The 25,924-nt window shown below is 46.7% G+C and overlaps 2 protein-coding genes across 2 annotated transcripts; one reads left to right on the forward strand and one right to left on the reverse strand.

Moving 5' to 3' along the window:
• Nucleotides 1-683: 683 nt before the first annotated feature.
• Nucleotides 684-9,554, reverse strand: CRYZ (crystallin zeta). The gene is made up of 9 exons (XM_059822040.1): nt 9,536-9,554; nt 7,371-7,495; nt 6,886-7,038; nt 5,049-5,212; nt 4,176-4,227; nt 1,940-2,089; nt 1,431-1,532; nt 1,241-1,336; nt 684-979 (listed from the first exon to the last, which is right to left on the reverse strand). Exons 2-9 carry the CDS (start codon nt 7,479-7,481, stop codon nt 818-820), a joined length of 990 nt encoding a protein of 329 aa, XP_059678023.1. The 5' UTR covers nt 7,482-7,495; nt 9,536-9,554; the 3' UTR covers nt 684-817.
• Nucleotides 9,555-10,583: 1,029 nt separating this feature from the next.
• On the forward strand, nt 10,584-19,872 carry TYW3 (tRNA-yW synthesizing protein 3 homolog). Its single transcript, XM_059821858.1, has 6 exons — nt 10,584-10,757; nt 11,403-11,483; nt 16,072-16,170; nt 17,000-17,071; nt 17,368-17,501; nt 18,383-19,872. The coding sequence occupies exons 1-6, from the start codon at nt 10,584-10,586 to the stop codon at nt 18,603-18,605; spliced, it is 783 nt and encodes a 260-aa protein (XP_059677841.1). The 3' UTR covers nt 18,606-19,872.
• Nucleotides 19,873-25,924: the final 6,052 nt, after the last annotated feature.

Here is a 25,924-nt window from a genome sequence, read left to right on the forward strand (position 1 = left end):
TTCATTTATGAAATAATGTGAATTCTCAGTACCCACAAAAGCAGTGCAGCCTCTCTTTTCTCCTCATTGTACCCAGGGATTCAGGTGACTTTAAATTTAATAAAGCTCACAGGAAGAATTGAAATCCTCGCTACCCAGCCATTTACCATCAAGTAATCAGCTGCTTCTGCCACTATGATCGGTTGCAAAGCAGCAAATATTAGCACACAGCTTCAGAGTTACAGTTCCTTTGGATTAACTGGGACACTTTCACCCAAGCTACTAAGTCAGGCGTAGCAAAATGAAACTGCCTCTGCTTCCGAATAGTTCATATTTGAGAGATTCTTTGGCCATCTTTTGAGCTGGAAAATGAACTATTTTGGCAGTAAAAGCTTTTATTCCAAGTAAATTATGTGACAAAAGATGACTAAGACAAATTTTGTGACTAAAGAATTTGCAGAGTCCTAGTTATATGCATCTAGTTCGTTATATACGTTTGTGTGTCTGCTTAAAAAGCAGGCTTCATTTTGCACTACCTACAGTGGCCTCACTATAACTTCACGATGCAGTTTCCCCTGCATCACAAGGCCACACCAGCAGAGAAAATTTATTCCTTCCACATCGGCCAAAAAGCTACAAAAATTACTTTAAAGTATATGCAACTCTGCTTATCACAAAAAGAAAATAGATTGTTAATTAATTAATGTAATCAATTAATGTAAGTTAGCATTTGCTGTTACTGTCAAACCTGATCACAAGTATGTTTTGTTACATACATTCAATGAATCATGTAAGCAAAGGTGCAGTTAGACAGCTACATAATAAATGGAAAAAGACTTTATGGAAGGAGGACCATCTTTCCTCGAGCACCACTGCTATGAATAATGTCTTCATGAACCTTAACTACTTTCTCCAGTGGATATTCAGAGCCTACAATTGGTTTCAGCCAGCCAGCTTCTATGCCATCAAGGAGTGCTGTTGCACATTCATGCTTCTCCTCCTGCATGTAATAAAGACAGCATTTACCACAAAGCCTTTACATTTTAGAAAAGTATTGACTATGTATGCAAGTGTTAAACCAAATTTCACAACCCAAAAATATTTTATGATGTTCTGAGTTTAAATCAAAATGTAAAGGAATCAACAAACAAGTTACCTACAGTGAAGTTATGCTTTCATCCCTACAAACAATTTTAACTGGAAATAGAGAGGTGTTGGAATAAACCAACAAAACATTCTTTAAAATAAAAATGTTTCTTACCTCAGTTGCAAGAAACAGACTAACTCCAATTATGCTAGATTCTTTACTCATAGTGTCTCTTGGATTTATCTCAATAGGACCTCTACAGCCCACAACCTGTTACAAACGGGTTAAAAGACAGTTCAAGTTGTAACTGTTGAATTGTGTTGCTAAATGCACAAGCTAAAGTCAGTGACAAAAAAATACTTACCATCACCCTTCCTGCATAGGACAACAGTTGCAAGTCAGTAGCAAGGTTTATGTTAGAGAGCATTTCTATTATTATATCAACTCCTTCCATCCCCGTGTATTCCTATACAGGACATAATATGTTCACTCCAATTAGTGCTTGGGTACCACTGTTTATTTCATATGCTACAGATAACATACATTTTACAGTTTATTGTTTAAATTTTAAATATAGCCTTTGTGCTAAGGCTGACAGCTAATAAGTTTAATTTTAGCATATTTTGATATGCTGAATTATGATATACTACCATATTGGAATTTGCTGGAATGCAAGAGTTTCTAAATGCCCTTGCCCGTGAAGAAAGCTCAGCTTTTCCAGCCTGGAAAAGTTTTTCCTTGTGTAGAAATGAAAAAGGCAGTACACCATTGCTCCTACAGAAAACTACTTTAAAAAACTTCTGCAAACAACTGCTCACATTTTCTTAGTAAGAAAAATACATACTGCATCACCTAGCCCTGATACATGCTTACCTTAATTTTATCAATGTAATTAGCTTCTCTGTGATTAAATGCTTGGTGAGCGCCATTTCTCAGAACCATGTTCGTGCCTTCCTCAGTGCCTGCTGTACCCAAAACCTTTAAACCACAAGCTCTGGCAATCTGGCATGTTGCTATTCCTACCTGAGGGGAAAAAAAAAAAAGAAAAAGAAAAGAAAAAGAAAAGAAAAAGAAAAAAAAAGTCTTTTTTTCTCTTTCTTTCTTTCTTTCTTAGCATTTTAAATTTTAGATATTCTACCAGCAACTTGTAATTTACCCATTTAGAAAGTTGGCCTGCTAGCTTTTTTTTTTTTGGCCATAGTAAGTAATTTGGATCTTAAAGATAGCCAAATAGTCTTTTAAAAAAGAGAAGATATTTACAGAGGCATAGTAAAGTTTTGTGGTTTTTTCAATAGCTATCAGCATTTGATATAAATCCACATAGAATGTTGTCTGTCTGTTAAGGTTGGGCCGTATATATTCGACCCGTATATATACAAACCCAAGGCAATTCTTCTCTTCACAGAATCACCTGCTATTGATACTAGCGTCATATATTGCAAAGAAAATCTGAGAGCACAAATTTTATTAACACTACTTTTGCACCTTTCACAAACAGATTAAATGGTATCTTTAGAAACCAAATTCTCAGTGTCTCATACCAGCTTTGCACTCCAGAGGATGTTTAGAGGTGAGGGATGCCTTCACAGAAACCTGACGTTGGAGCCAATGATCACTTGAGGCATACCAATGCCATCTCTTGGTTTTGCGTTGTGTCACAGCAACAGAATGCGAAAGCAAAACAAGGGAACAGCTGACACGTACAATGCCTCCCTGGGATTCAGTCCCAGCTGGTCAGCCTCCTGACGCTACAGATTCGGCAGCCCACTGTACCAACCGTACAGCTGGACATCTCCTTCGGGATATGTAAAGATATGCATGTTTTTCTATTTGGGGCGGCGGGGGGAAAGAAACAAATAAATAAATACACGAAGAAGCAAGACCATAAAAACTCCATTTTGTGGCTCTGCTATTTAAATTTGTATGTATGAATAACACACAAAATAAATGGACATGCTTCTCGAAAAAAACTACCATGACCGTCTGTCTGGCCAGGATCTACCCAAACTGTTTGCCAAATGTGACCTTGTTTTCTCAATAGCAGATCACCCGTTTTCAACTAAATGAAAAAACAAACACCATTAATTAACATAGATCATGGCCAGACTGATTTTCAGAGAAAAACTGAAAAGGAGGCACATTTTTAAGAATCATTGTGGAAATCAGCATCACTTGAAAGAAAAGACGCAGCACAAACCATCTTTTCTCTTCAGCATGTGCTTAATACCTATACATATCCCACTGCTTTTACAAGTAGTCCCGTAAAAAAAGTTACAAGTCCACAGAACAGATTTGCTTTATATGCTTCTGCAAACCAGAGGCAATATATCTTTTCAAGAAATGTAAAATAAGTAAGAAAAGAAACACTACATTTAGTTTAAGGAAAAAAAAAAGAGGCTACGATGCTGAATGTCATTCCAGTATCTTAGAATGAGATCTGAATTCCTCATCATATGAGACTGTCATAATCACCTTTTTGCTGTCTACCAAATAATTAAGGAAACTTTGCCCATTTATATCAGCTGTTTGGTGCATCAGCAGAAGCTGAGCAACGAAGTGCAGAGTATGGGGGATAAATTGAACTAGACTGTTGTGTGAAAGAGATCTAAAGTTAGCTTGTCATGTAAAACCAAAGAAAACTGTATGTTCAATTTCACATAGTCATTAATTTATATATTCCAGTATCTCTCCTTGTGCAGCTAGCTGTTAGTTACTAGGTAAAAATATCCTGGAAATGCATAGTTGCTATACACCAGTGATTACTACTCAGAGAACTGAGAACAACTTGCACATATTTTAAAATTACAGTTTTCTGCTATTAGTTTTATCTCAGGAAGACCGGTTATAAAGCTTCCAGACCAACTTCCAACTGCAGCAATGTGTTTATTATGTGACCCTCTGTATTAGGGGCCTTACACAATCACTCATGCGGTTTCATAGTTATTTGGAATAACAGGGTTTGCTTTAAGAAAAAAGTATCCTAAATAGTCTGAAATAAAAACCTAATTTTGTTAATCCATTAATTGATATAAACGTGACCATAAATCACATCACAGATACAAGGACAGAAAGCAGCATTTCTTATAACTTGCCTTCTCAAAATACTTACTCCCCCACTCGCACCATGCACTAGCACAGTTTCCCCTGCTTTGGCATGCCCTCTGAATGGAAAAACAGAAAATATTGGCATTATGATTGCAGTACGTAATCATTAAGCATCAGATTGCATACACTGACATCAAATCTCATCTTTCAGACAGTATTCTTTCCAATTTATGTTATGGCTAAACAGGTATAATCAGCCTCTTTGGGAAAACAAGGAGGTAAAATAAACCGTATCATTTATGAATTTAAGTAATATGCAATTATGTCAACATGCAGCTAGCAGCAAGTAACAGTCTGGCACTGAACCTCAGTTCCAGATCTTCACCTGTTACAGATCTTAAAATAAACCACGCTAGTTCTAATCATTTGTTCTATCAAACTAAACCAGACTTCCACTCCTAAGCTCTCACCTAGCTGACACGGAAGTCTGGCTTCTACTCGTTACACTGTCCTGTGGCAACAGACAGGACTGTCCACAGAGCCTCTCTGGCAGAGCGGCTCATGAAGAAAAGAGGTGGGTCTGCTCTACAGCCCGTTGTCTGTTTAATTAAGAAATTAGAACTATTCCTGCCTTTCTTCCCTAGCTAAAATACCGACGAGTACTGGAAAAGAGTTACACGCTTTAGTACATGATACTTATTGAAGAAGCCTTTCCAGGTCTGTTGTCTTAAGAAGAAATACTTAACAGGAAAATAGAGTCACTAGCTTCCAGGTAACAATCGTCTGACAATTCCATCAGTATAACAAATTTAACTTAAGTGTTTTAATCATTTCCCACTCATCGATCTCCCCCCATTTTACCGGCCAATGAAAATATGGGCTTCAGTATTTTAAACATTCAAAAGCAAAATGCACAAACTTAGATTTGGCACCTTACTTTTGGAAAAGAGCGCGATAAGCAGTGAAGTAGGGTATTCCAATCGCTGCTCCTTGCCTAAAGTCCAATTTATCCGACAAAGGAAAGACTCTATTAGCTGCAGCAACTGTATAATCTGCATATCCTCCAGAGATAGTACCAATGGTAAAAACTCTGTCACCTTTCTAGAAAGGAGGGAAGAAAACCAGAGAAATTAATCATCTCCCTTATTTTTTCTTTAATATACATTAAGAACCAGTTCACAGAAATTTAGGCTATTTCTAACAGCTCTCCTATTAAAAATAACCAGTTATATTTGTCACAGAGAAGATTTTTATAAATGCTAATACATACCATCAATGCAACACAAACCATATAATTTCATGTACTTAAATCTAAGTGTCATAATTATAACCCCCACTCTACAGTGTAACACACAAATCTACTGTCTCATTAATATTAACCTTAATGAACCTGAACGCGAAACAATTCCATCCACAGATTCCAAATGCAAAACCTTGAAAGCTTTTACAAACACAAAAGAAATATTTCTCAATTATTTTTGTTTGAATATGGAAAAAAGATACACTCTTAATATACCCTAAGGGAACTAAATATTGCTGCTGTTCTTCAGCGGGGAATACTCAAACCAGCAATTCAGCAGGTGACGCAGGAAATGCCCTGCCTGGCAGCGTGCGGTACGTGTGCGCGCCTAGGCGCTTCAGTCCTGCTGACGGAGCCCACGCCAGCTGCTGCGGTCCAGGTCAGCGTCCAACCTTGCGCAAGCCCACTCGCAGAACAACGGCAGTATCCGTTAACAGTCACAGTTACTGATTTTTCTACTATTTGCATGTTGATCTCAGTAAACATACCGCGGGTGGACTATGTCAGTTTGGGTTGCAGACATCGGGTATTAACTACTGCACAGAGGGCTGCAGATCAGCGTAACTGTTTCTCAAGCATTATAAGTATGCAAATGAATGAGCTTGGCTACTCAGCATTTTCAGGATGTCTGTCTGCGGCACATATTGATCTCATCATCTCTCTCTTTCATTCAAGCAAAGAGCATCACGATTTCCATAAGAAACAAAAAGTGTACACAGCAGATATAGCAAACTACTGTCAAGAAAATATGAATAAACATGATTCTTCTCTCTAGATAACCAAATCTCTCGTCTCTCCCACATGGTTACATAAATTCCAAGTCAGGAAATTCCAACACGATTTTAACTACAATTTTTATGTTTGTCTGAGACCAACAGTCTAGTGACTTGAAAGGAAGAACAGATTTAAAAACTAAATAAATTTCATTGATATCTTTTAGCAAACTGATAATTGCCTTCTCCTGTCCCAAGACTTTCCCCCTAAGAAAATCTAAGTAAAGTTACTAGGCTGGAGTAATTAAGTATTTGAACAGTTTTAACAACAAATATGTAATTTACGGGGTCTTATAAGTCAGTAAAATAAAAGCTGTACAGAAAATTTTTCAGTTCTGTGTGAAATTATTACCTCAAACAGGAAGCATCCAACTTCAAATATTTCTGCAATGCCATAAAAATAGTTCTGAACCACAACTTTTGTACACCTGATATCATTGCTTTAAGCAGACAGACCGAAGTGCCTCTTCTGAGGCCTTTTAACTCTCGGAGCTCAACAGCATTAAAGACTTCCCCACAGTTCAGCCTGCAGACGGGATTGCCAATATGACCTCGCTGCATGCTTTTACCAGTCAACAAAGGTGATTTTCCCCCTGAATAGATTACATGATTCTAAGCAATAAAAACAGGAACAGCAGTCTAGCAATCACACTAAGATGATACAATAAACAAAAATGAATTAAAACCCAATGTATAAATACCTTGAATGCAGTCACGTGTTCCCCAACACCTTCTATTACACCAGCCACATCTGAGCCAGGAGTATAGGGCAAAGCTGGTTTTCTAGCATAATTTCCGGAACGAATATATGTCTCGACAGGATTTACCCCACAGGCATGGACTTTAATTAACACCTAAAAGAAAAGATGCTTCTTAAGCAATAATTAAAAAGATTTAGAACTTGAATTCACAGCACAGTATCATGGCATTTTAACTAAGTTCTTAAACAGAGTCAGCAAAAATTCAGCATTGAACTGAAGCTGTTTTCAGGAAATCCTTTACATGGGCTATGTAGCCCACATAACAGTAAAAAGCCCACATTTGTTAAACGTGATGTCTCAGGTAGTACGAATACACTGATCAAAAACTACACATTCAAGATGAAATGTTTTGTTTCGTATTTTTCCTTCTGTTCTACCTATTATCATTCAATGTCATTATTTCAGTTCACAGAACTCATATATACCTGATTTTCTTTTGGATCAGGAATTAAGACATCTGTCTGGAGTTTGAGCACTTCAGGGCCACCAAATTCAAAAACTCTGACAGCTCTCATCACATTTCTTGTGGCTGCCATAGCGATCAGAATATCTGAGGGAAAAAAAAAACAAACAATAATATTGTATTGCCTTCATAATTTATTTTGCAATTTCAAAATAAAGAAATCAAACAATGACCTGTCAAGCAAGTGATTAAATTGAGCCTCACTCCTGATTTAAACTGGGGGAGGGGGGTTGTTTGTTTTGGGGTTCTTTTCCTAAATCTTGCAAAAGGCAGAAAATTAGCCCTACCATTTGCAGGACTTCATGGATATTAAGAGAATCACATGCAAATAATTTATCCGTAGAAGTATTTCTGCAGCAGCTGCTGTGAACACCGCGCTGCTATCACATATGCAGAGATGTACAGTACTTTGGGGAAAAACATTGACAATTTACAATTACATTCTAGCAAAATACCCCGTCGTACATTGGCTGACTACGGGTAATCTAGCCAAGTGACAGTCCAGTCACTGCTCTTGCTTACTATTAAACTTCTATGTAAAAAGAGCAACAAAAAAATACTCATCAGCTATCAAAAACAGAAGATACCATAGCACATTAAAAGACGCCAGGAAAAACTGAAGCGCAGACATTCAAGATTCCAATCCTTAATTCCAGCTGGATTTCACCACTGCAGCCACAGGCGACAGAGACCATGAACCACAGCCCTCAGCTGCGGCAGCTCACAGCCTTGTAAGCATTAACGGAAGCAATGCCAATTTATCAACACATGAAGCTGTGACTATTCCAACTGCATTATTTTGTGAAGTATTCTAACAAAACACCGTGAGTGAGCTACTCCTACTACAGGAAACGTCACACACAATGCTTTCAGGAATCTGATCGATTCAGACAGAGGAGCTTTACTGGGTACAGAGCGAATAGTCACGGGACAGCAAACAGGCATACAGGAACCTTAAAGACACCAAGAGATCGCGCTTTTGGCCAACTCCAGCTAAGGAACTTCAGGGCTGGAGGCAGAGGTAGGGTTCCTCCCAAAGATGATTCCAGCTGCTGAAAGTACCTGACTTTATCACTATTTTTTTCTCCTAACTGATACAGTCTGTAAGGCTTCACATTTTTGGTTACCTGTTCAAGTCAGGAAAAGTATTAGTCACACAGATATACACTACTAACGTTTCCCTTGGGACATGACAAAAATCTACACGGCGAAGTAGTTTCTGAAGTATAGGTCACTTTTGCACGTAGTGAAAATAAACCAAATGAAAAGAAGGCTTCTATTCTTCTCAGAGAAAAAATGGCCCTGTAGGTTTTCATAGATGATTCTGCAGCATGATGACCGATCGTTAGGACGAGGCCTTCTCTAGACAGCTGGCAGCGACCCCCGTATCTGCTGGGGGCCAACAGGCGGGCACAAGCAATCCAGGAGGCTTCCCAGCGCCTGGGTGACAACGTCCTGGCACAGGCGACGGAGGAGTGGAGAGGAGACGTGCCCTCACGTTCACAAGGAGGGCCGGCGGGGGACCGGGAGGCCGGGGGCAGCCTCGCCTACAGCGACCAGGAGACGGAGGAGCCCCGGGCCTGGGAGGAGGGAGCAGGGCAAGCCGCCGGGCCGCAGCCGGCCGGGCAGGAGGGCAGGCTCTGCCCCCTCAGGGAACCCCTCGGGATTGCGGGGAGCCCCGCGGCGGCGGGCGGGGTGCCCAGAGAGCTGGCTGAGGGCCAAAGATCAGCCTCCCCAGGCTCAGCGGTCCCTCCGGACCAGCGCACCACCGAGCAGGCCCGGGCGCACGCAGGGGCAGCTCCTCGGACGGAACGCGGGGCAGGCAGCGAGAGGGGGCCCGGGAGACGCCCCCCCGGCAAGCGGGGATGCGGGCGGGGGGGCCAGGGCCAGCCGGGGCGGAACTGCAGGGCACCAAGGCGGGCCCGCGCGAGTGCCCCGGCGGCCGAGGGGAAGGGCGGGGAGGGCGGGCGCGGCGGCGGCGGCGCCGAGCTGCTCAGGGCCTGCCCGCCTCAGGGCAGCCGCCGGGAGCCCGGGCCCCGGCGCGGCCGGGAAGTGGAGCCTGGCCCTCCGTCGCAAGCAGGGGCACAGCCGCACGAGACGGGCCCGAGGCGGCTCTGGGAGGCTCACCGGCTGCTCAGGAGGGAAACGCCGCCGCGCCCCAGGGCAGCCCCGCGCCCGGGGAGGAACAGTCCGCGCCCGCCGCTGCCGCCGCTCCCGCAGCGCCGGCAGGGAGGCCCCGCCCCGGGCACGCCCCTCGCCGCCAGGCCCCGCCCCGACACGCCCCTCGCCGCCAGGCCCCGCCCCGAACGCGCCCCTCGCCGCCAGGCCCCGCCCCGACACGCCCCTCGCCGCCAGGCCCCGCCCCGAGCGCGCCCCTCGCCGCCAGGCCCCGCCCCGCCAGCCCTCGCCGCCAGGCCCCGCCCCGACACGCCCCTCGCCGCCAGGCCCCGCCCCGAGCGCGCCCCTCGCCGCCAGGCCCCGCCCCGAGCGCGCCCCTCGCCGCCAGGCCCCGCCCCGCCAGCCCTCGCCGCCAGGCCCCGCCCCGACACGCCCCTCGCCGCCAGGCCCCGCCCCGAGCGCTCCCCTCGCCGCCAGGCCCCGCCCCGACACGCCCCTCGCCGCCAGGCCCCGCCCCGAGCGCGCCCCTCGCCGCCAGGCCCCGCCCCGAGCGCGCCCCTCGCCGCCAGGCCCCGCCCCGCCAGCTCTCGCAGCCGCCGCCGGGGGCCGCGGGGTTTCCGCGGGCAGGGCCGGCCCGCAGCACCGCGGCCGTGTCCGCCTCGGCCTGCGGAGCCCAGCCCCGCGCGCCGGGGACAGCCGGCACGGGCAGCGCGGGACCGCCGCCGGCCCCGCCCCGCCCCGCTGCCCCGGGGCAGAGCCGGGTCCCGGAGACCGCCGGGGAGCCCCGGCGCCCACCGCCCACCTCCGGAGCGCTCCTGCCCCCGCGGCGGAAAGCGGCCCCGGGCCGACCGGCGGCGAGGGCAGCCGGGGGGCGGGCGCGGCGACGGGCGACCCACGCCCCGCCCGGGCCGCCCGCCCCTCGGCCGTCGCGTGGGGAGGTTTGGCCCTCGCGGGCGCCCGTCGGGCTCGCGCGGCGGCCGCCGTAGGCGTGGCGCGGGGGTCGCCATTGCGGCGCCGGGGCCGGGGCCGGGGCCGGGGCCGGGCCCCCCCCCCCCTCATGGCGGCCTTCCGGCAGCGGAAGGCGCAGCGCCTGGCGCGGGCGGACGGCAGCAGGAAGGGCGCCCTGGACGAGGGCGCCGCCGCCGTCGTGCGCCTCCTCAACGGGCGAGCCCAGTTCTGCACCACCAGCTCCTGCGCGGGCCGCCTGCTCCTGGCGCAGGGCAGCGCCGCGGTGAGTGCCGCGGCCGCCCGCCGCCGGGGCGGGGCTGGGGGCTCCTGGGGGTCCCGCGGCTCCCGCCGCGGCAGCAGGCCCCGGGGAGCCCGGCCGAAGCCTCGGCGCTCGGGGGCGCTCGGGGGCGCTCGGGGCCCCTCGAGCCGGCCGGGCCCATGGGCGGCTGCGAGCGGCTCCGGCGGCGCCTCCGCCCGGGGCCGCGGGCGTTGTCTGCGGCGGCCGCGCCGCTGCGGCGGGGGAAGCTTGCGCCTTCCCCGGGGCGCGGCGCCTCGGCCCGGCGCGCGGGGTCCGGGCGCTGGCGAGGGGCTCCTGCCCGCGGGCCGGCGGCGGCGGCAGCGCGCCGGGAGGCGGCCGCTGGGCCCGGGGGCTGTCAGCGCCCGCCGCCCGCCTCGCCCCCGGCGGCTCGTGTCGAGTGCGGGGCGTGAGCGCTCCCAGCGCTCGCCCTCGGCCTTGCGGGGCGCCCGAGCGGGACGCGCGGGCGGGGCGGGTTCGACCCGCTTGTGTGCAGACGTGCTTCTGCAGGTGCCGTGCCCCTGCTCCTTGGAGAGCGCCGTTACTCCTCCTGAGGACCTCTCCTTCGTACGAGGACACGAGCAGACATCGCCTGTCTGCCGTGCTCGGTTAATCGTTTCTCTCCATCACTAGGATACAAACGGCTGTGAGATCCCGAAGCAAAACTGCACGTGGCTGATGGTAACGCACGAAACGTGTATCAAGGATGAGGTGGTAAGAGGACAATACAACACAGCTTTCGTATTTATTTGACGGAACGTTCCTCATGTCATGGAAAACACGTCATGTAAAATACAAAGAATTTTCGGGGTTTTTGTTCCTGTTACTGAGATGAGTTCACGCTCGAATTTCAAAATAAACTTTTCTCTAGGTGTTCTACTTAATAAGTCCTTAAGAGGAGAATGCTTCGAAGCTTAATACCAAATTCTCCGCGTAGTTGTAAATGCGGCTGATGTGAAAATTGAATAACTTCTTACTGTCTGGAGTCACGTAATCTCCACATCACAATAGCTCAAGAAGTCAGTAACTACTGTTGCTTCTGTACCAGAAGACTGTCCTTCAAAAAACGATTTCTGGAAGTCTAAGATACAGTGATTCCTGTTTTTTCAAAGCCCTTTCCTTATTTAGAGTAAGTGGAAATAATGCTTTTATAAGCAAGTGTTCTTGGAAGATTACTGTCAGTATCATAACAGTGTATTTTTCATTTCTGCAGCTTTTTATCTGCCTTTTGTTTTCCCTTCTTGTTGGATTGCCAGCAAGTTATCAACTGGAGACTAGATTTGACTTAAAAGCCTTCCTATCCAAAAGTAAAATAAGCTTAATTTCTGTAGAATGCTCACTGGTCTTTGGACGGTGATGACCTAGTCATTAGCAGACTACGCTGGGCTAAATGAAAACAGTATATTCCTTGTTAATACCGAAGCAGCAATCTCTGCATGAAGCTAGGCATTTGCCTAGCAGAAGTTCTGTGTCAGGCAGCGCCTGAGATGATGCTTACTCAAGCAGCAACACTCCTGCAGGACACAGACGCAAGATAGTGTGGCCTTTATCCCGTTCTCCAGCAGTGAGAGCCTGGCATACACATTAATGCAGTAATTGTAACATCTCTTTCAGAATGGGTCAGTTGTGATTAACAAACATTTTGTGTTGTCCTCGTTAACTGTTTCATAAGCTATGGCCATTCGTGCTTTGTTGGTTTGGTCAGAAATTCCAGGAGCAACCAAAATTAATTACTTTGTTTCCATTAAATGTAGAAGTGTTCAGGTAAGCATGCCAGTGGGCGTGATCATTTTGTATGTAATAACTCCTTCAAGACAGTTAAAACGGTCTTGAGTTAAAAAAAAAAACCTGTCTTGAATTTAAAACTGTCGTGAGCCCAGCTTGCTATGCTAACAGCCTTTCATTTACAAACAGACACCTGTAGCAGTGAATCTCTTACACTGCATTTTTAATCCCCTGAAATTTAAAAATAAAAATATAGTGGGGGTTTTCTAGTATATTTTCAAAATAGTCTGCTCTCTGCATACATCTCTTTGCTTTGTCCCAAAAAGAAGCAGTTACAAGGTCAAAATTCTCTCACTCAATTCGTAGCTTGCTTTACCATATGCATACATTCACACACAAGCACAAAAAAAAATCTCCTCCAAAATATTTGTCTTTGTTAGTATTTGTTCTAGCAAAGCAGAGCTTGCTGAAATTTCCATCAGGAAATTTCAGGCTGAGTAGGACACCGCAGGTTGTTGCTGACTCTTATGAGAGGAAGTACTCTGATTTTTCCTGTTCCCTTTAACAGGCAGATTGGATTTTTTTAATGCATGAATTGCAAGTGTAAGAAAAATGTCTTTGATTAATTTTTAAACTACCGTACTCTAATGTATGATAAAGGTGTGCTACTGCAGTATTTAGGAAATGAGAAGGGAAGTCGGGATCTTGTACGCTCTGTGTTGTGCTTTTCAGCTGTCAGATCATTTGACCTCGCTGCGTATATTAATCTCAACAGTATGAACACAGGATATTTGTTTTGTAATTTATTTTTATCCCTTTATCCTCCCAATGCTTAGAGAAAAAGCATCACGCATTATGAAGTACCTCTTTGCAAGGTTATTGATATAACTCAACTATAATTTGATAATCGCACAACAGTGTAAAACTGAACTGGTGTACTTTTTTCCTTGACGCACTATTGGTGTGAATCTTGACCACCTTCAAGTTTGGATTTTTGGATGTGTGTACACCAGAATTTGGCCAGCTGCCGTTTAATACTTTCAGATGTGTGCGTGCAGAGCGTTCGCTTCTAGCGGGATCTCTGCACACGTAGCTTTGCCCCCATGTCTTATGGACAGACCTGTAAGGTATGCCGTCAGCTGCGGGGTTTGCATATTGCTGACAGACCCTCCAAACGTCTAGCGTGAGTGTCAGTGCTATCTCGTGAGCGAGGTGTCTCCTCCCTTTCTCCTGAGCCGGTTTTGCTGCATGCAGTGGGCTATGCGCTGCCCTTACCGCACCGTAACTTATACCTGAGCGAGTAACGTGACTGCAGCTGTGCCAGCGTACGGTCTTTCTAGAACAGGGGCTGCGTTCTGCGTTACTGTAAATGTGCTGCTGTGGTCGGTCATTAAACACAGACAGTTGTTTTTCTGCTTCGTATCGCTTTGACGATTGCTCCTGTGTTTGGAATAGAGGGGTTTCATATGTGTGAGCTTTTTTTACATATCACCGACAGGTAATAATAATATCAAACCTTTACTGCAAATATTTTGTTTCATTAATAAGCTTTTTGAGGAAACAAGTATTGTAAGACAGCTTTGGGGCAGTGCTAACATGCATAGGTGGTTTCAGTCAGTATGGCTTTTAACTAGTTTTATTCTCGCTGAAAAGCTGCCTCTGGGGTATCTGCTAAATTACTTAGCCTTTCCAGAGCAACGGAAACCCTTAAAAACACCCTCACTGGTATCACACGCTGATCGCAGCTAATAATGTGTTCTCTACTGTAATAACTTGTCTCGGAGACGTGTCTGTCTAACTTGGCTTCCAACCGCAGTGGATGCCGATCATTTTGCTGAAGCGGGACACTCTTGCTCAGATGGCTAGAACACCCCCGTGTTCTCAGACACGGGAAAGCGTCTGAAAAGGGGTCATGGAAACATGCCTGAAAAGGGAACACACAGCTCCGTGGCAGGTCCCAGCCTGCGTTACACGGCGTGAATGCCGACTGCTGCATGTATTTGTATTCCTGCTGAAATCAGCACAGCCCAGGCAGCCACGACATCATGCGGGGGCCTCAGGAGCACACACAGCCAGCCTTGTGCTGCGCTGCGGAGAGAAACCGCACGAACTCTGCAGAGCCCAGCTTTGGATAAGGAAGCTGTTTGACCGTGCTAGCACGCTCTGAGGCAGGGTGAATTCACCTCAGTGGAGCACTGTGTCAACACAAGTCACTTCCAGGCCCGAGCAAACGCTAAATAAGTTAGCTTAGGCATTTCTGTACAACACTGCATTATGCAATGTTGATCATTTCTGTTTCTCATCAGCTTTAGCACAGCTGTGGCTACTTGGGCGTTTTGCAAAATCTGGCGCAGAAATGACAAACCTAGCTGTTCAGAAAGACCTGCTTTCAACGTAAAATAAGAACATTTATGGAGGAGATGCTGCATAAATACATTTTAATACTTCTCAAGGTTTAAAGGAAAGGAGAAAGTGTGACTTCAGTTTTCTTTTATGCCATCATGTCTTAAAAAAGCATATGAATTTGGTTATTACCTGAAGATTTTATTGAGTATTTTCATTTTACAAGAAAGATGAGAAGAGCTAGACAAAACAGCAAAGTGTGGTAAAACAGCTGAAGTTTCTCAAGTTAACGTAGCAAATTTTTTTAGTGCTGTGAATTAAGCAAGTGAAGGCAAACAAGAAGGGGGGGCAAATAGTGCTTATGATTAAGTAATCATATAATGAAATACGTATTACATCTGGCTCAAAGTGACCTTTCTGAATGGAAGAAAGTAGTATCGGCCCGTAAGATTTCTCTGCATAAAGCTAGCATGGAAAAGTAGATAAACTGTAATAGTAAGCCATGCAGAATGTCATACAGCTTTCTCCACACTTGCAAATCCAGGAGAAATGGTCGCTAGCATCTCAATCTTCTAGCAGAACTGAGGGGTCTGAAGGTAATTTCTTGATTTCTAGAATTACAAAGTTTTAGCGTTTTTTTTTTCTTGTGGGTTTATGCCTCTAATTTCAACCTCTGAATTTTTTATCTTTATAACTCTTATTCAGTAGGCTATGCATTATTATTTAAACTAGGATTAAAATGTGATCAAGTATGTTAGGCCATGAATTTAATCTGCTGAATCCCAGAAAGTTTTCTGAAGTTTAGGAATGTACTTCAGAGACTGAATGTCTTTGATTTTAAAGAACAGTTTAAAAAAAAAAAAAAAAAAAAAAAGCCTGCTCAGGTTTCATCTGATTGCACTAGAGCAGTCCTCTTCCCAAGCTGTACTGACTGTATCGATCTGTTTGAATGTACGAAGAAATAAACAGAAGCGCGCTTTTTTGAGTGTTTTGAGTCTATCTTGCAATGAATTTCTATCAGACCTAATCAGTTTAGCAAACAGAATCATGGAAATCCATGGAATTTCTATGTATTACAAGCAATGAAAAATCAAAAGCAGCTGAACAAACCTGATTGCTTGGAACTTATTTGCTGCATTTTTAATGCTTGTTTCGCACACTGACTAGCTTTTTTTTTTTTTATTAACCGTACACACGTGCAGTATTAATATAAATATTTTGGTGTATTTTCCAGATGACAGCACTAGAGAAAGCCACTGGCGACGTTGTGCTCAAGTTTGAACCATTTGTTCTTCATGTGCTGTGTCAAGAGCTGCAAGATGCACAGCTTCTGGTAAAATTACATCAAGTAACAATGTTACATTGTTGTTCTGTTATAGTCCTTGCTGTAAAAGTGAAAGTATTGGCTCCTAAGTAAGCTTTAGCACGTAAGAATAGCCCCAGATGTGCTGTGTGTGTAATAACTAGGGTAGTAAAAGTAAGCTGATGAAGAAAACAGTTTTCAACTTAGTAGAGATTTTGCTGTAAGTGTTAGAAAACAAAGTTACTCAACTACAATTCAGTGTTTGAGCTGAAGCAGGTTGCCTGGTAAAAAATTTTTCCCTGTGAGCCTGGGTTGCTTTCACTGGCTGAAAGTGATGGGTTTTTTTAGATGTTATTCTGCTACCGGCCAGGCCATCTGGCTCCAGTGTTTCAACTAACTGAGTAGTACCTTTGCCTTCTGCTTTTCCAGAATGACTCCAGAGAGCAATGTGTGAAGGGTTTGTTCTTTCGTTAATGTGGAGGAGCTGATTAGGTTTGTTTATAGTACTGCTGTACTTTTAGCTGTAAAAGTGTTGCATGGCTGTCTGTATGGTTACGAGCTCTTCAAGATAAAATAGTACAGAGCCCAGAGAGACGTTAATGTCCCATCTGCACTAATGGATTAAGATTAGGCAATCAAGACTGACTGTGGTTCTTTGAAAACCAACTGCAATTTGTGATACTACACGGGTTTGATCTTAAAAACATTTTAATGTGACTATTACTGTATTAATCTGGGGAGATGGTTTTGAGTAAGTTTTTGCAAAACTGAAATTATAAACTGCATTGCAACCCATCCATAATTATTTCTTGCTGCGAAAGTGTGTAAGACCTGTTTAAAGCATTTATTTTTTCTGCAGCATTCAGTGGCTATCGATTCTGGGTTCAGGAACTCTGGTATTACGGTTGGCAGAGGAGGAAAAATTATGATGGTAAGGACTTTCCTACTTACCTACAAGGAATGTAACAAAATCGTATCGTTACTGTTAACCTTGATTATTTTTTTTTTTTTTTTTTTTAACGAGCCAAGAGCTGAATGGTAATGTGATTGACAGCTATCACAGGGCATGCTGTAGCAAAGAAGTACCTTTCTGCTTTAGTTGACAGCAAACTAACCAATTGTGTGGATAAGTGGTTTTTTCCTGTAATGAACTCCCCGTATTATGTAAATAACCTTCCTAAAATAAAAAACTTTATTCTACATAAATCCATCTGTGTGTGTTTTTAGGCTGTCCGGAGCACTCATTGCTTAGAAGTTCCATTGAGCCACAAGGGGAAATTGATGGTCTCTGAAGAATATATTGAATTTTTGATACATGTAGCTAATCGGAAGATGGAAGAAAACACAAAGAGGATTGACAGGTTTGTAAGAGTACACCAATCCTGTTCATGACATCTAAATCCAAAAGTGAGAGAGCTTATGTTTTAAAAAAAAAAAAAAAAAAAAAAAACCACCAAACCAGACAACCCCCCCAAAGTCTAAAATACAATTTCAGTTAATTTTTTGAGCTCTGAAGACTATAAATTAAGCAAAAACCTATAAACAACATGAGGTTGCGGACTCTTTGTTACTGAGTAGGATTTAAGTTTCTTCTTCTAATGATTAACAGCATTTGTTGTTGTAACACAGTAACCATTTCAGAAGTATTCAGATGGCAACACACACCTCGATCCACTAAATGTTTTGTAGAGTTTCCAAAACTGATGGTTTATGAAGGCAATAGAAGGTTACATGCGCTTTGGGTCTTTACATTTTTCTCCAGCCGAGGAACAGAATAGGCAGAAGAGCCGAAGAGCAGGAGGATCAAAAGGATGCTGGAGAGACACCTGCCTGTACTGAGCCCAGTTTCTTTTTATATGTCCATTAAAAATCTCTGTAGTTGTTAAAGTAATTGCTAATAGTAGCAGTCCACCTGATCATTAATGCTATCATTCATCAGACGTTTAACCCGTTACCATTTTATGGTTTCTGTAAGATTAACAGGGTCTTAATGGCACGTGAGTACATCCACTAGTTGATTTCTAACGTACAAGCATTACAAAGAGAAGTGGCATGGCATACACAAGGACACGTGCTGATGCTTCTAATTTTTCTTCCCGTATTGGCTAGAACATTTCAATGTTAGTAACTGTTTTCTTCTCTTAGCATGTTTTGATTATATTGCAAAAGCATTAGTTTCTCAGACTAGTGTGCAGATCCTGAGCAAACCTACAAAAATAACTACACAATTGTTTCTTTCCAGGTTCTACAAACGCTTAGAGTTAGCTTTGAAACCTGTCGTCAGTGCAAACAACTCGCCTTCTGAGGAGACAGAGAAGAATCGCTCTGTGTACATTCACAGGAGAAAGAGAAAGACCATTCAAGAACAAGGTGTACACGCCTCTCCAAAGGATCACAATGAAGAATTGGAGCCTGCGGAAGATACAGAAAGTGATCTCGATATTTTTGCTGAAATGATGATATAGACTAAGGCATTTGAAAGCAAATGGCAAACTGAATAATAATTGTAATGCTCTTTGTAAGAGAGAGAAATACTGCTCTGTTCTAAGTAGTAACACTCTCATGGACATTTACCAGAAAAAAAAGTAATTAAACAGAATTGTGGAGAGGTTTAATGCCACAAAAGCACGGAGAACAAAACCTGAGAATGTTTTGGGGTTTGTTTGTTGTTTTTTTTTTTTAACACCATTGTTGAATTAACAATCTTTTACTGTGTCAGTTATCACAGAAATAACTGGTTTGCTACAGCCTTTGGCCACGTTCTCTATGGAAGCATTTCACTTCTAAATGCTGGGTTTAGGCCTTCTGATTTTTGCGGAGCAGAGAAACTCTAAAAACTGGGTTGTTATCCTTGAAGGTTTTTAATGCCTGTAGGACCTCTGCAAAACACTGTGCACCAATGTAGACGGCCCTTTCAGAACAACACAAAGCCACGGATTAGCTGGAGAATGTGGCTAATCCTAACCTGGTGTGGAGGTTAGGATAGAAAAGTAGAAGTTACTGCTCTATGCCAGCTTCAGCTGAGTGCATCCGGGATCCTTCCTGACTTGCACTGGACAGCAGAGTTGATGCTTTTTTTTCCTGCACTTTACTGTGTTTCAGGCTCCAGCCCCACTGTGTTCATGTGTTCTGCTTCCCTTGGCCAGCGGCCGTTAAGCGTTATTTTTCTTTGCATCTTTTAGCCAACTCTATATGCTGATAGTTGGTTAGCTCACTTACATGTGGCCAGCACCCAGCTTCAGTTCCAGCTGTTGGGTGGCAAGTCAACCACAGGGTACAGGAAGGGGCTTTCTTACCTGGCTGTGAACCACTGACATACAATAAATGTTAAATATAGAACAGTGCAATAATTTGTGCATTCCTGTATTGTACCACTCGAAAAGCCACTCCGTACTTGTATTTTTCAGAAAAATGGTGAGTTTGTAAATCTTGGCAGCAATGAATTCCGAGCCCTTCCTTTTATGCCTGAGTGATCACTAACACTGCAAAACAAGACCCCAACTGAAGGAAATGGTTTATTTGCTACAGTAACTCTGAGTTCATATAGGTCATTGTTTCCATTACATAAGCCTATGTCCTGGGGACACTGAAATGCCACTGGAAAAATTTGACATACTAGGTGGCAGTTTGGGGAAATGTAATTGGGGGCTTCAAATAGATTCTGGAAGACCTGTTAGGCTGTGTTTTCAGTAGCAGGCATGCCAAAACAAATAAACTTGAGCCTTTTGTGTTGCTTGTTCGTGCTACTAACTTGCAGCTTGAGCACTTTGGTGCGCTTGCTTTCATCCTATTTCTGGTGGCCTGAAAGATGTCAGTGCCTGGTTGGGGCATGGGACAGCGAGAGGCCAACACGTTTCCGTCCTTGCAAGAAGATTGCAGTCGTGTCAAGTGAAATGCTGGGGGCTTGATGTTGTCCTTGGCTGTTGGCTGCAAGCACAAATTGAGCAAAAAGCAGAAGGAGCAGACTGTGATTTTCCTCCTTTGTGGAAGGGGCGAGGTGACAGATTTTGAAGATTAAAGAACATCAGCTTGCAAGATGACCAAGTACATAAGGTGTTGAAATACCACGAGGAACCTTCAAAAGTAATACACTGTGTATGCTGTTCTCAAACCTCGTGGATTTGGGTGGATGAATCCTTTTTGTGGTGGGCTGGCCCTGGCTGGACAGCAGGTGCCCCCCAAAGCCAGTCTATCACAGGGGAGAGAAAATATAATGAAAGGCTCATGGGTCGGGATAAGGACAGGGAGATCACTCACCAATTACCGTCACAGGCAAAACAGACTCGACTTGGGGAAATCAGTTTAATTCATAACCAGTCAAAATCAGAGCAGAATAATGAGAAATAAAACCAAATCTTAAAACCACCTGCCTCCCACCCCTCCCTTCTTCCCGGGCTCAACTTCACTCCCGATTTCCTCTACCTCCTCCCCCCGAGCGGCGCAGGGGGGACGGGGAAGGGGCGTTGCAGTCAGTTCATCACACGTTGTCTCTGCCGCTCCTTCCTCCTCACGCTCTTCCTCTGCTCCAGCGTGGGGTCCCTCCCACAGGAGACAGTTCTCCACAAACTTCTCCAACGTGGATCCTTCCCACAGGCCACAGTTCTTCACAAACTGCTCCAGCATGGGCCAATTCCACGGTGTGCAATCCTTCAGGAACAGACTGCTCCAGCGTGGGTCCCCCACAGGGTCACAAGTCCTGCCAGCAAACCTGCTCCAGTGCGGGCTCCTCTCTCCATGGCTCCACAGGTCCTGCCAGGAGCCTGCTCCAGCGTGGGCTTCCCACAGGATCACAGCCTCCTTCGGGCACCCACCTGCTCCGGCGTGCGGTCCTCCACGGGCTGCAGGTGGATATCTGCTCCACCGTGGACCTCCACGGGCTGCAGGGACACAGCCTGCCTCACCATGGTCTGCACCAGGGGCTGCCGGGGAATCTCTGCTCCGGCGCCTGGAGCACCTCTTCCCCTCCTTCTGCACTGACCTTGGTGTCTGCAGAGTTGTTTCTCTCACATATTCGCACTCCTCTCTTCTCTGGCTGCCGTTGCGCAGGTTTTTTTCCTTTTCTTAAATATGTTACCAGAGAGGCGTTACCACCATTGCTGATGGGCTCGGCCTTGGCCAGCGGCAGGTCCGCCTTGGAGCCGGCTGGCATTGGCTCTATGGGACACAGGGGAAGCTTCCAGCAGCTTCCCGCAAAAGCCACCCTTGTAGCCCCTCCTGCTACCAAAGCCTTGCCACGCAAACCCAATTCACTTGTTTAATTCCAGCTGAACCCGGCAGGGAGTGATCGTTTCTAATGCTGAAGAGCTGCTTGCTGGGAGACGTGCTGCAGGCACCCATCGCCCGGCGGGATCAGAGCGTGTGGCATGGACGCGGTGCGGCCCCCACAGCAGGGCCCTGGGCGAGCAAAGCTGGAGTCCCACAGCCCGCGCGGCAGCAGGCGTGCAGGCGGGAGCGGCCGAGGGTCCCTGCGGCAGGCCAAAGCCACAGCAGCTCCTCAGGGCGGGGGGATGTGGCTTCTGCCGCACAGGTTGTCAGAGCAGCGCCGGGGCGGGGGGCTTGCTTCAGGCCCTCGCAGTCGCAAGTTTTCATAGACTTGCCTTTCCATTCTGAGGCAGAACTGCGTTTCTTTGAACCGAGCTGAACCGAAGCCCCAAAGCATCCATCAAACAGCAGCATCTGCTTCAGTGCGGAGGGGCGGGTGGCTCTCGCAGGCCAGGGACCGGGGCAAAGCCCTGCTGAGCCGCCGGCCCCGTTCCCGCTGGTGGGGGTCCCACCGTCCCTGCGGGTCCCTCCTCACCGCCCAGGGGGGTGGCTGCTGCGCGGAGGAGGCAGCGGTTGCTTTTAAAAGCGGGGATGGGGGTGGATTTCAGCGAGTTTCTTCAGAACAGTCCGAACCACCTTCGGCATTTAAAGCAGTCCTAACACGGTCTGGCTCCCGCCTGTCAGAAACGACTGCACGTGACTGCAGCTGCTGTTAGCGAAGGTGAGCGGTTTCCGCACACCGTGCACTGCTGCCATCTTGCCCCACAGGTGGGAAGATAAAATTCAGCACTGAGAAAGCAGAGAGGCAAAGAAACCATATCGGACTTCAACCCCAGCCCAAAGAGTCGGTATTTTTGAGAGCGGAGGAGGCCTGTTTCAGAAGTCAGAGAAGGTTTCCTTCCAAGTACGTACAGCCATGAACGCACCTGCGTCAGGAGGAAGAGGGATCACAGATACTAACTTTGTTTATGAACCAGGACTTTGGTATGCTTTCCAGAGCAGAGCTGTGGGACTATGTGTTGGGAGGAAAGGGTATTCAATGCAACTACTTCATTTTTGGGGAAGCTGCTTTTTTCTGTCACCTTTATTTCTTTTAAATGCAATCCGAGCACTACAATAACAGCCCAAACCTTTACAGTATGTAACAGCATGTACAAGATTTACGTTCTTAGAAATACAGTTTGTCAGAAACTGATGTGTGATATGAGCTCACGTTCCTCTTAAAAATGATACCAAATTCAGGAATATTTTTTTGACAGTCTTAACCTAGAAAGGTTACCCTAACTATTGACATCTTGTTACTTTATACCTGTTAACTCCGATTATTGAAGACTGTTAGCGACCTCATACAAAAAACCAAAACAAGACCCTGCAACAAGAAAAATAAACAGTCGCATGATTCTCAGTGAAAGGTTAGGGAATCATGTTACTTCAGTGCTTAAAATATGGAACAGTTTTTACAAGGTTTTTCTGATTTTTTTTACCCCCCTAAAGGTTTCAGAGGGTGGTACTGAGGTTGTGTTTCACTGCCCTGCAGCCGTGCTGGGAAGGTGCAGAGCACCAGCACCACCCTGCTCCACGCACCACTGCCCTCATTCGCCCATACACCGGGGAGAGCCACGCTTTCCCCCTCTCTTACCCAAGTTTCCCAAGTTCCTTTTGAGATTAATTTTGTCAAGCTGTGTTTCATTTCCAGCTCCTATAACTAATTCGGTTACACTTTCAATGCAATATTCAGCTGCAGACTACAGGCGTCCCAGCGGACAGAAAGGCTACACGCAACAGGAGGCAGCAGCCTTTGGAAAGGTAATTCTGGGGTTCAAGGCAGAAGAAAAAATTACTGATGAGCAACCAGAGTCCTAAAATTGGCAAATCTTTACCATTTGTAAGTGTGCTTAGGCAGTTGACTAACAAAAGCGTATTTTCAGCCCAGTTTTCATGTTTGCTTTTGCTATGTTAAAATATTGGAACATTTAAAACTACAATTTCGTTCACTTTGCATTCAGTTGTTTCTGGGGAGGCAGATGTATTCATCCACTCTAGTAACTGATCGTCTTTTCTCACCCATCTCATAACATTTAGCATCCGTACCAGAAAAATCACTTTGTCATTCCCCAAATTAGCGCCAAAGCATCAGCCAGTTGTGCTCACAAATGGCATCCAGCAGGCACTTCAGCATGAAAGTCACTTGACTGATTCACCAAGATAATTCTTTACATGCAGATCGCAGATGTCACAAGCACTAGTATTGCTCAAAACAGCTTCTTCCTCTGAAACTTAAGTGCTTAAATCAGTTTACAAGAACATAACAGTAACAGGATCAGATTGCAGTGGAAATCATTGTTTGCAAATGAGTTAAAATTCTCAGGATAGGACGGCTTCTCAGTTCTCAGCCACCACTCCTACTCATGCTTTACTCGAGTTTGCCTGAGCCCATGCATTTAACAACATGCCATTGTATAAAATTCAGTCTCAATTTTTTTAAATTACTTTCGACTATGAAATATACCATGCACTGGAGTTTTATAAGGTCTTTGGTAATTTTGGTTACTGAAAATACACAATTACTTTGCAGTGTCTTGTCAATTTGATTTTACATAATGTGATATTAAGGAGGACGTTTAACTTCTGTTCTTCCAACAGCTGAAGATAATACCAGTGCAGCATGCTGTGCGTCTCTAAAAAAGAACCTTTGAAAGGAAATTTGAGTCTTTCAAAAAATAGATAATCACGTGCCTAAGTTTTCCTAGCTGCCCACTTAATTTCTTTACAGCACGAGAAAGTAAAGCCTGTAAGAATTACTGTCTTAAACCTGCTAGCTCTGGTGTGACAACAGCAGACAACTATCTAGACATCAAGGTCAGAGTATCTTCAGCTCTTTTTTAAAAACAGAACAATATCCAAATTCCACATAGAAATTGCACATAAGCTTTTATTCTGCTTTCTGGATGCAGTTTAGTTATGGTAACTGAGCAGATAAATACTTCGGTCCATTTTATACCGGGACAAAAAATATCTTTCTTTGTTTTCATTTTCTGCATGACCCCATGAGAAGAGAAAGTATTTTTCTCAAAACCAACTGAATTTTTATCAAGAAGAACGTAACTCCTTCCCTCAAATAACACTGCAGTCAAGTTCTGAAGTTATAGCAATTAGGTTTTCTTGAAGAAGAACCCGAAAAGCTAGCAACGTGACTGTTTAATTGCTAAATCCCTTTGCCTCGCTGGCAGACGTGCCAGTTCCAGCACCTCATCACAGGAGCACACCCGCCTTAGTCGGTTTTCCATTCGGGGGGTCCGTCCGATGAGCGCAGGAAGACCGCTGCACTACATTACATTCGATACAGCGGAAGGCGCCCGTCTCCCGCACACGGCTGTCGGGCGGCGGAGGGTGTCAAAACCGGCCCGGACTAAACGCGTGCGACGAGCCGCGGGGGCGGCGGACCTCGCGCCCCGCACGGAGGAACAGGCGCTTCCACGCCGCTACAGCGGCCCCCCCGGAACGCAGCCGTGCCGTCCGCCCAGCGCTGCGCAGCAGAGCGGCAACCCGCGCAGCGCAGACCGGCAGGGCCGCCCGCCCCGCAGCCGCCGCTGCCTTTGCCTTTGCCAAACCGTCCGGCCCCGCGCCGAGGCCCGCGGATCCGTGCGCGGCTCCCGCGCGCACGACGCCCTGACCTCCGCGGGCGCGCAGGCGGCTTCGGAGCGGCGCAGAGCCGGGCGCTGCCGGGCCCGGCCGCCCCGCCCGCCCGGGGACCCCGCGGGGACCCCGCGCCGGCTGCGGCCGCGCGCCCCCACGCGTGCTCTGCGCCCCACCGCCGCGGGCCGGGGCCGGCCGGGGGCGCGGCCGCTCGCGTGGCCCGTTCGCCCCGACCCCGCGCCGCGCGGTCCGGCTGCGGAGCGGCGCGGAGCCCGGCGCGGCCGCGGCCGCCGGCCTGCGGCTGACCGGCCCGGGCGCAGCCCTGCCGCGGGCGCGGTGCAGGAGCTGGCAGCCCGCCCCCCCTCGCCGAGGAAGGCCGAAGCGCGGCGCGGCGCGGCCGCTCCCTCCCGGCGGCGCAGGGGCGGGCGGCCGCGGCGCTGCGCGGGCTGAGCCCCCGCCGCGGTGGCCCCTCCGGGCAGACAGCCGTGCCCGCGGCGTCCGCAGGCAGCGCGTTCGTTGTGCCGCGTTACGAGTGTGGGCAACAGCTCCTCTGCCCACAGTACGTGAAGTGCAGGAACCACTCCGGGAGGTGCCAAGGGTCGTGCTTACGGTGCCCGTGTTGATACTAGACGTGTCTGCAACCCGACCCCCGTTAAACTGTTCCCCAAGGGGTACTTCACACTGAGGCTCCCGGCGTCTGTGACTCACTGACGTCTAAACAAACCGACGGGTTTTTTATTCGGTGTACTCCCCTGCAATTGCTCTGATTCCCTGGGCTCCTTATGCACGCAGGGAGTTTGAGGCCACAGGGTCCCTTGCTGTACCCCAAGACGTCCACGCCACAGCCCAGCCTGGCCGCAGACCCGACTGCATCACACAGAGTCGT

Source organism: Gavia stellata, chromosome 10 (assembly GCF_030936135.1).
Source record: "Gavia stellata isolate bGavSte3 chromosome 10, bGavSte3.hap2, whole genome shotgun sequence".
NCBI classification, from domain to species: Eukaryota; Metazoa; Chordata; class Aves; order Gaviiformes; family Gaviidae; genus Gavia; species Gavia stellata.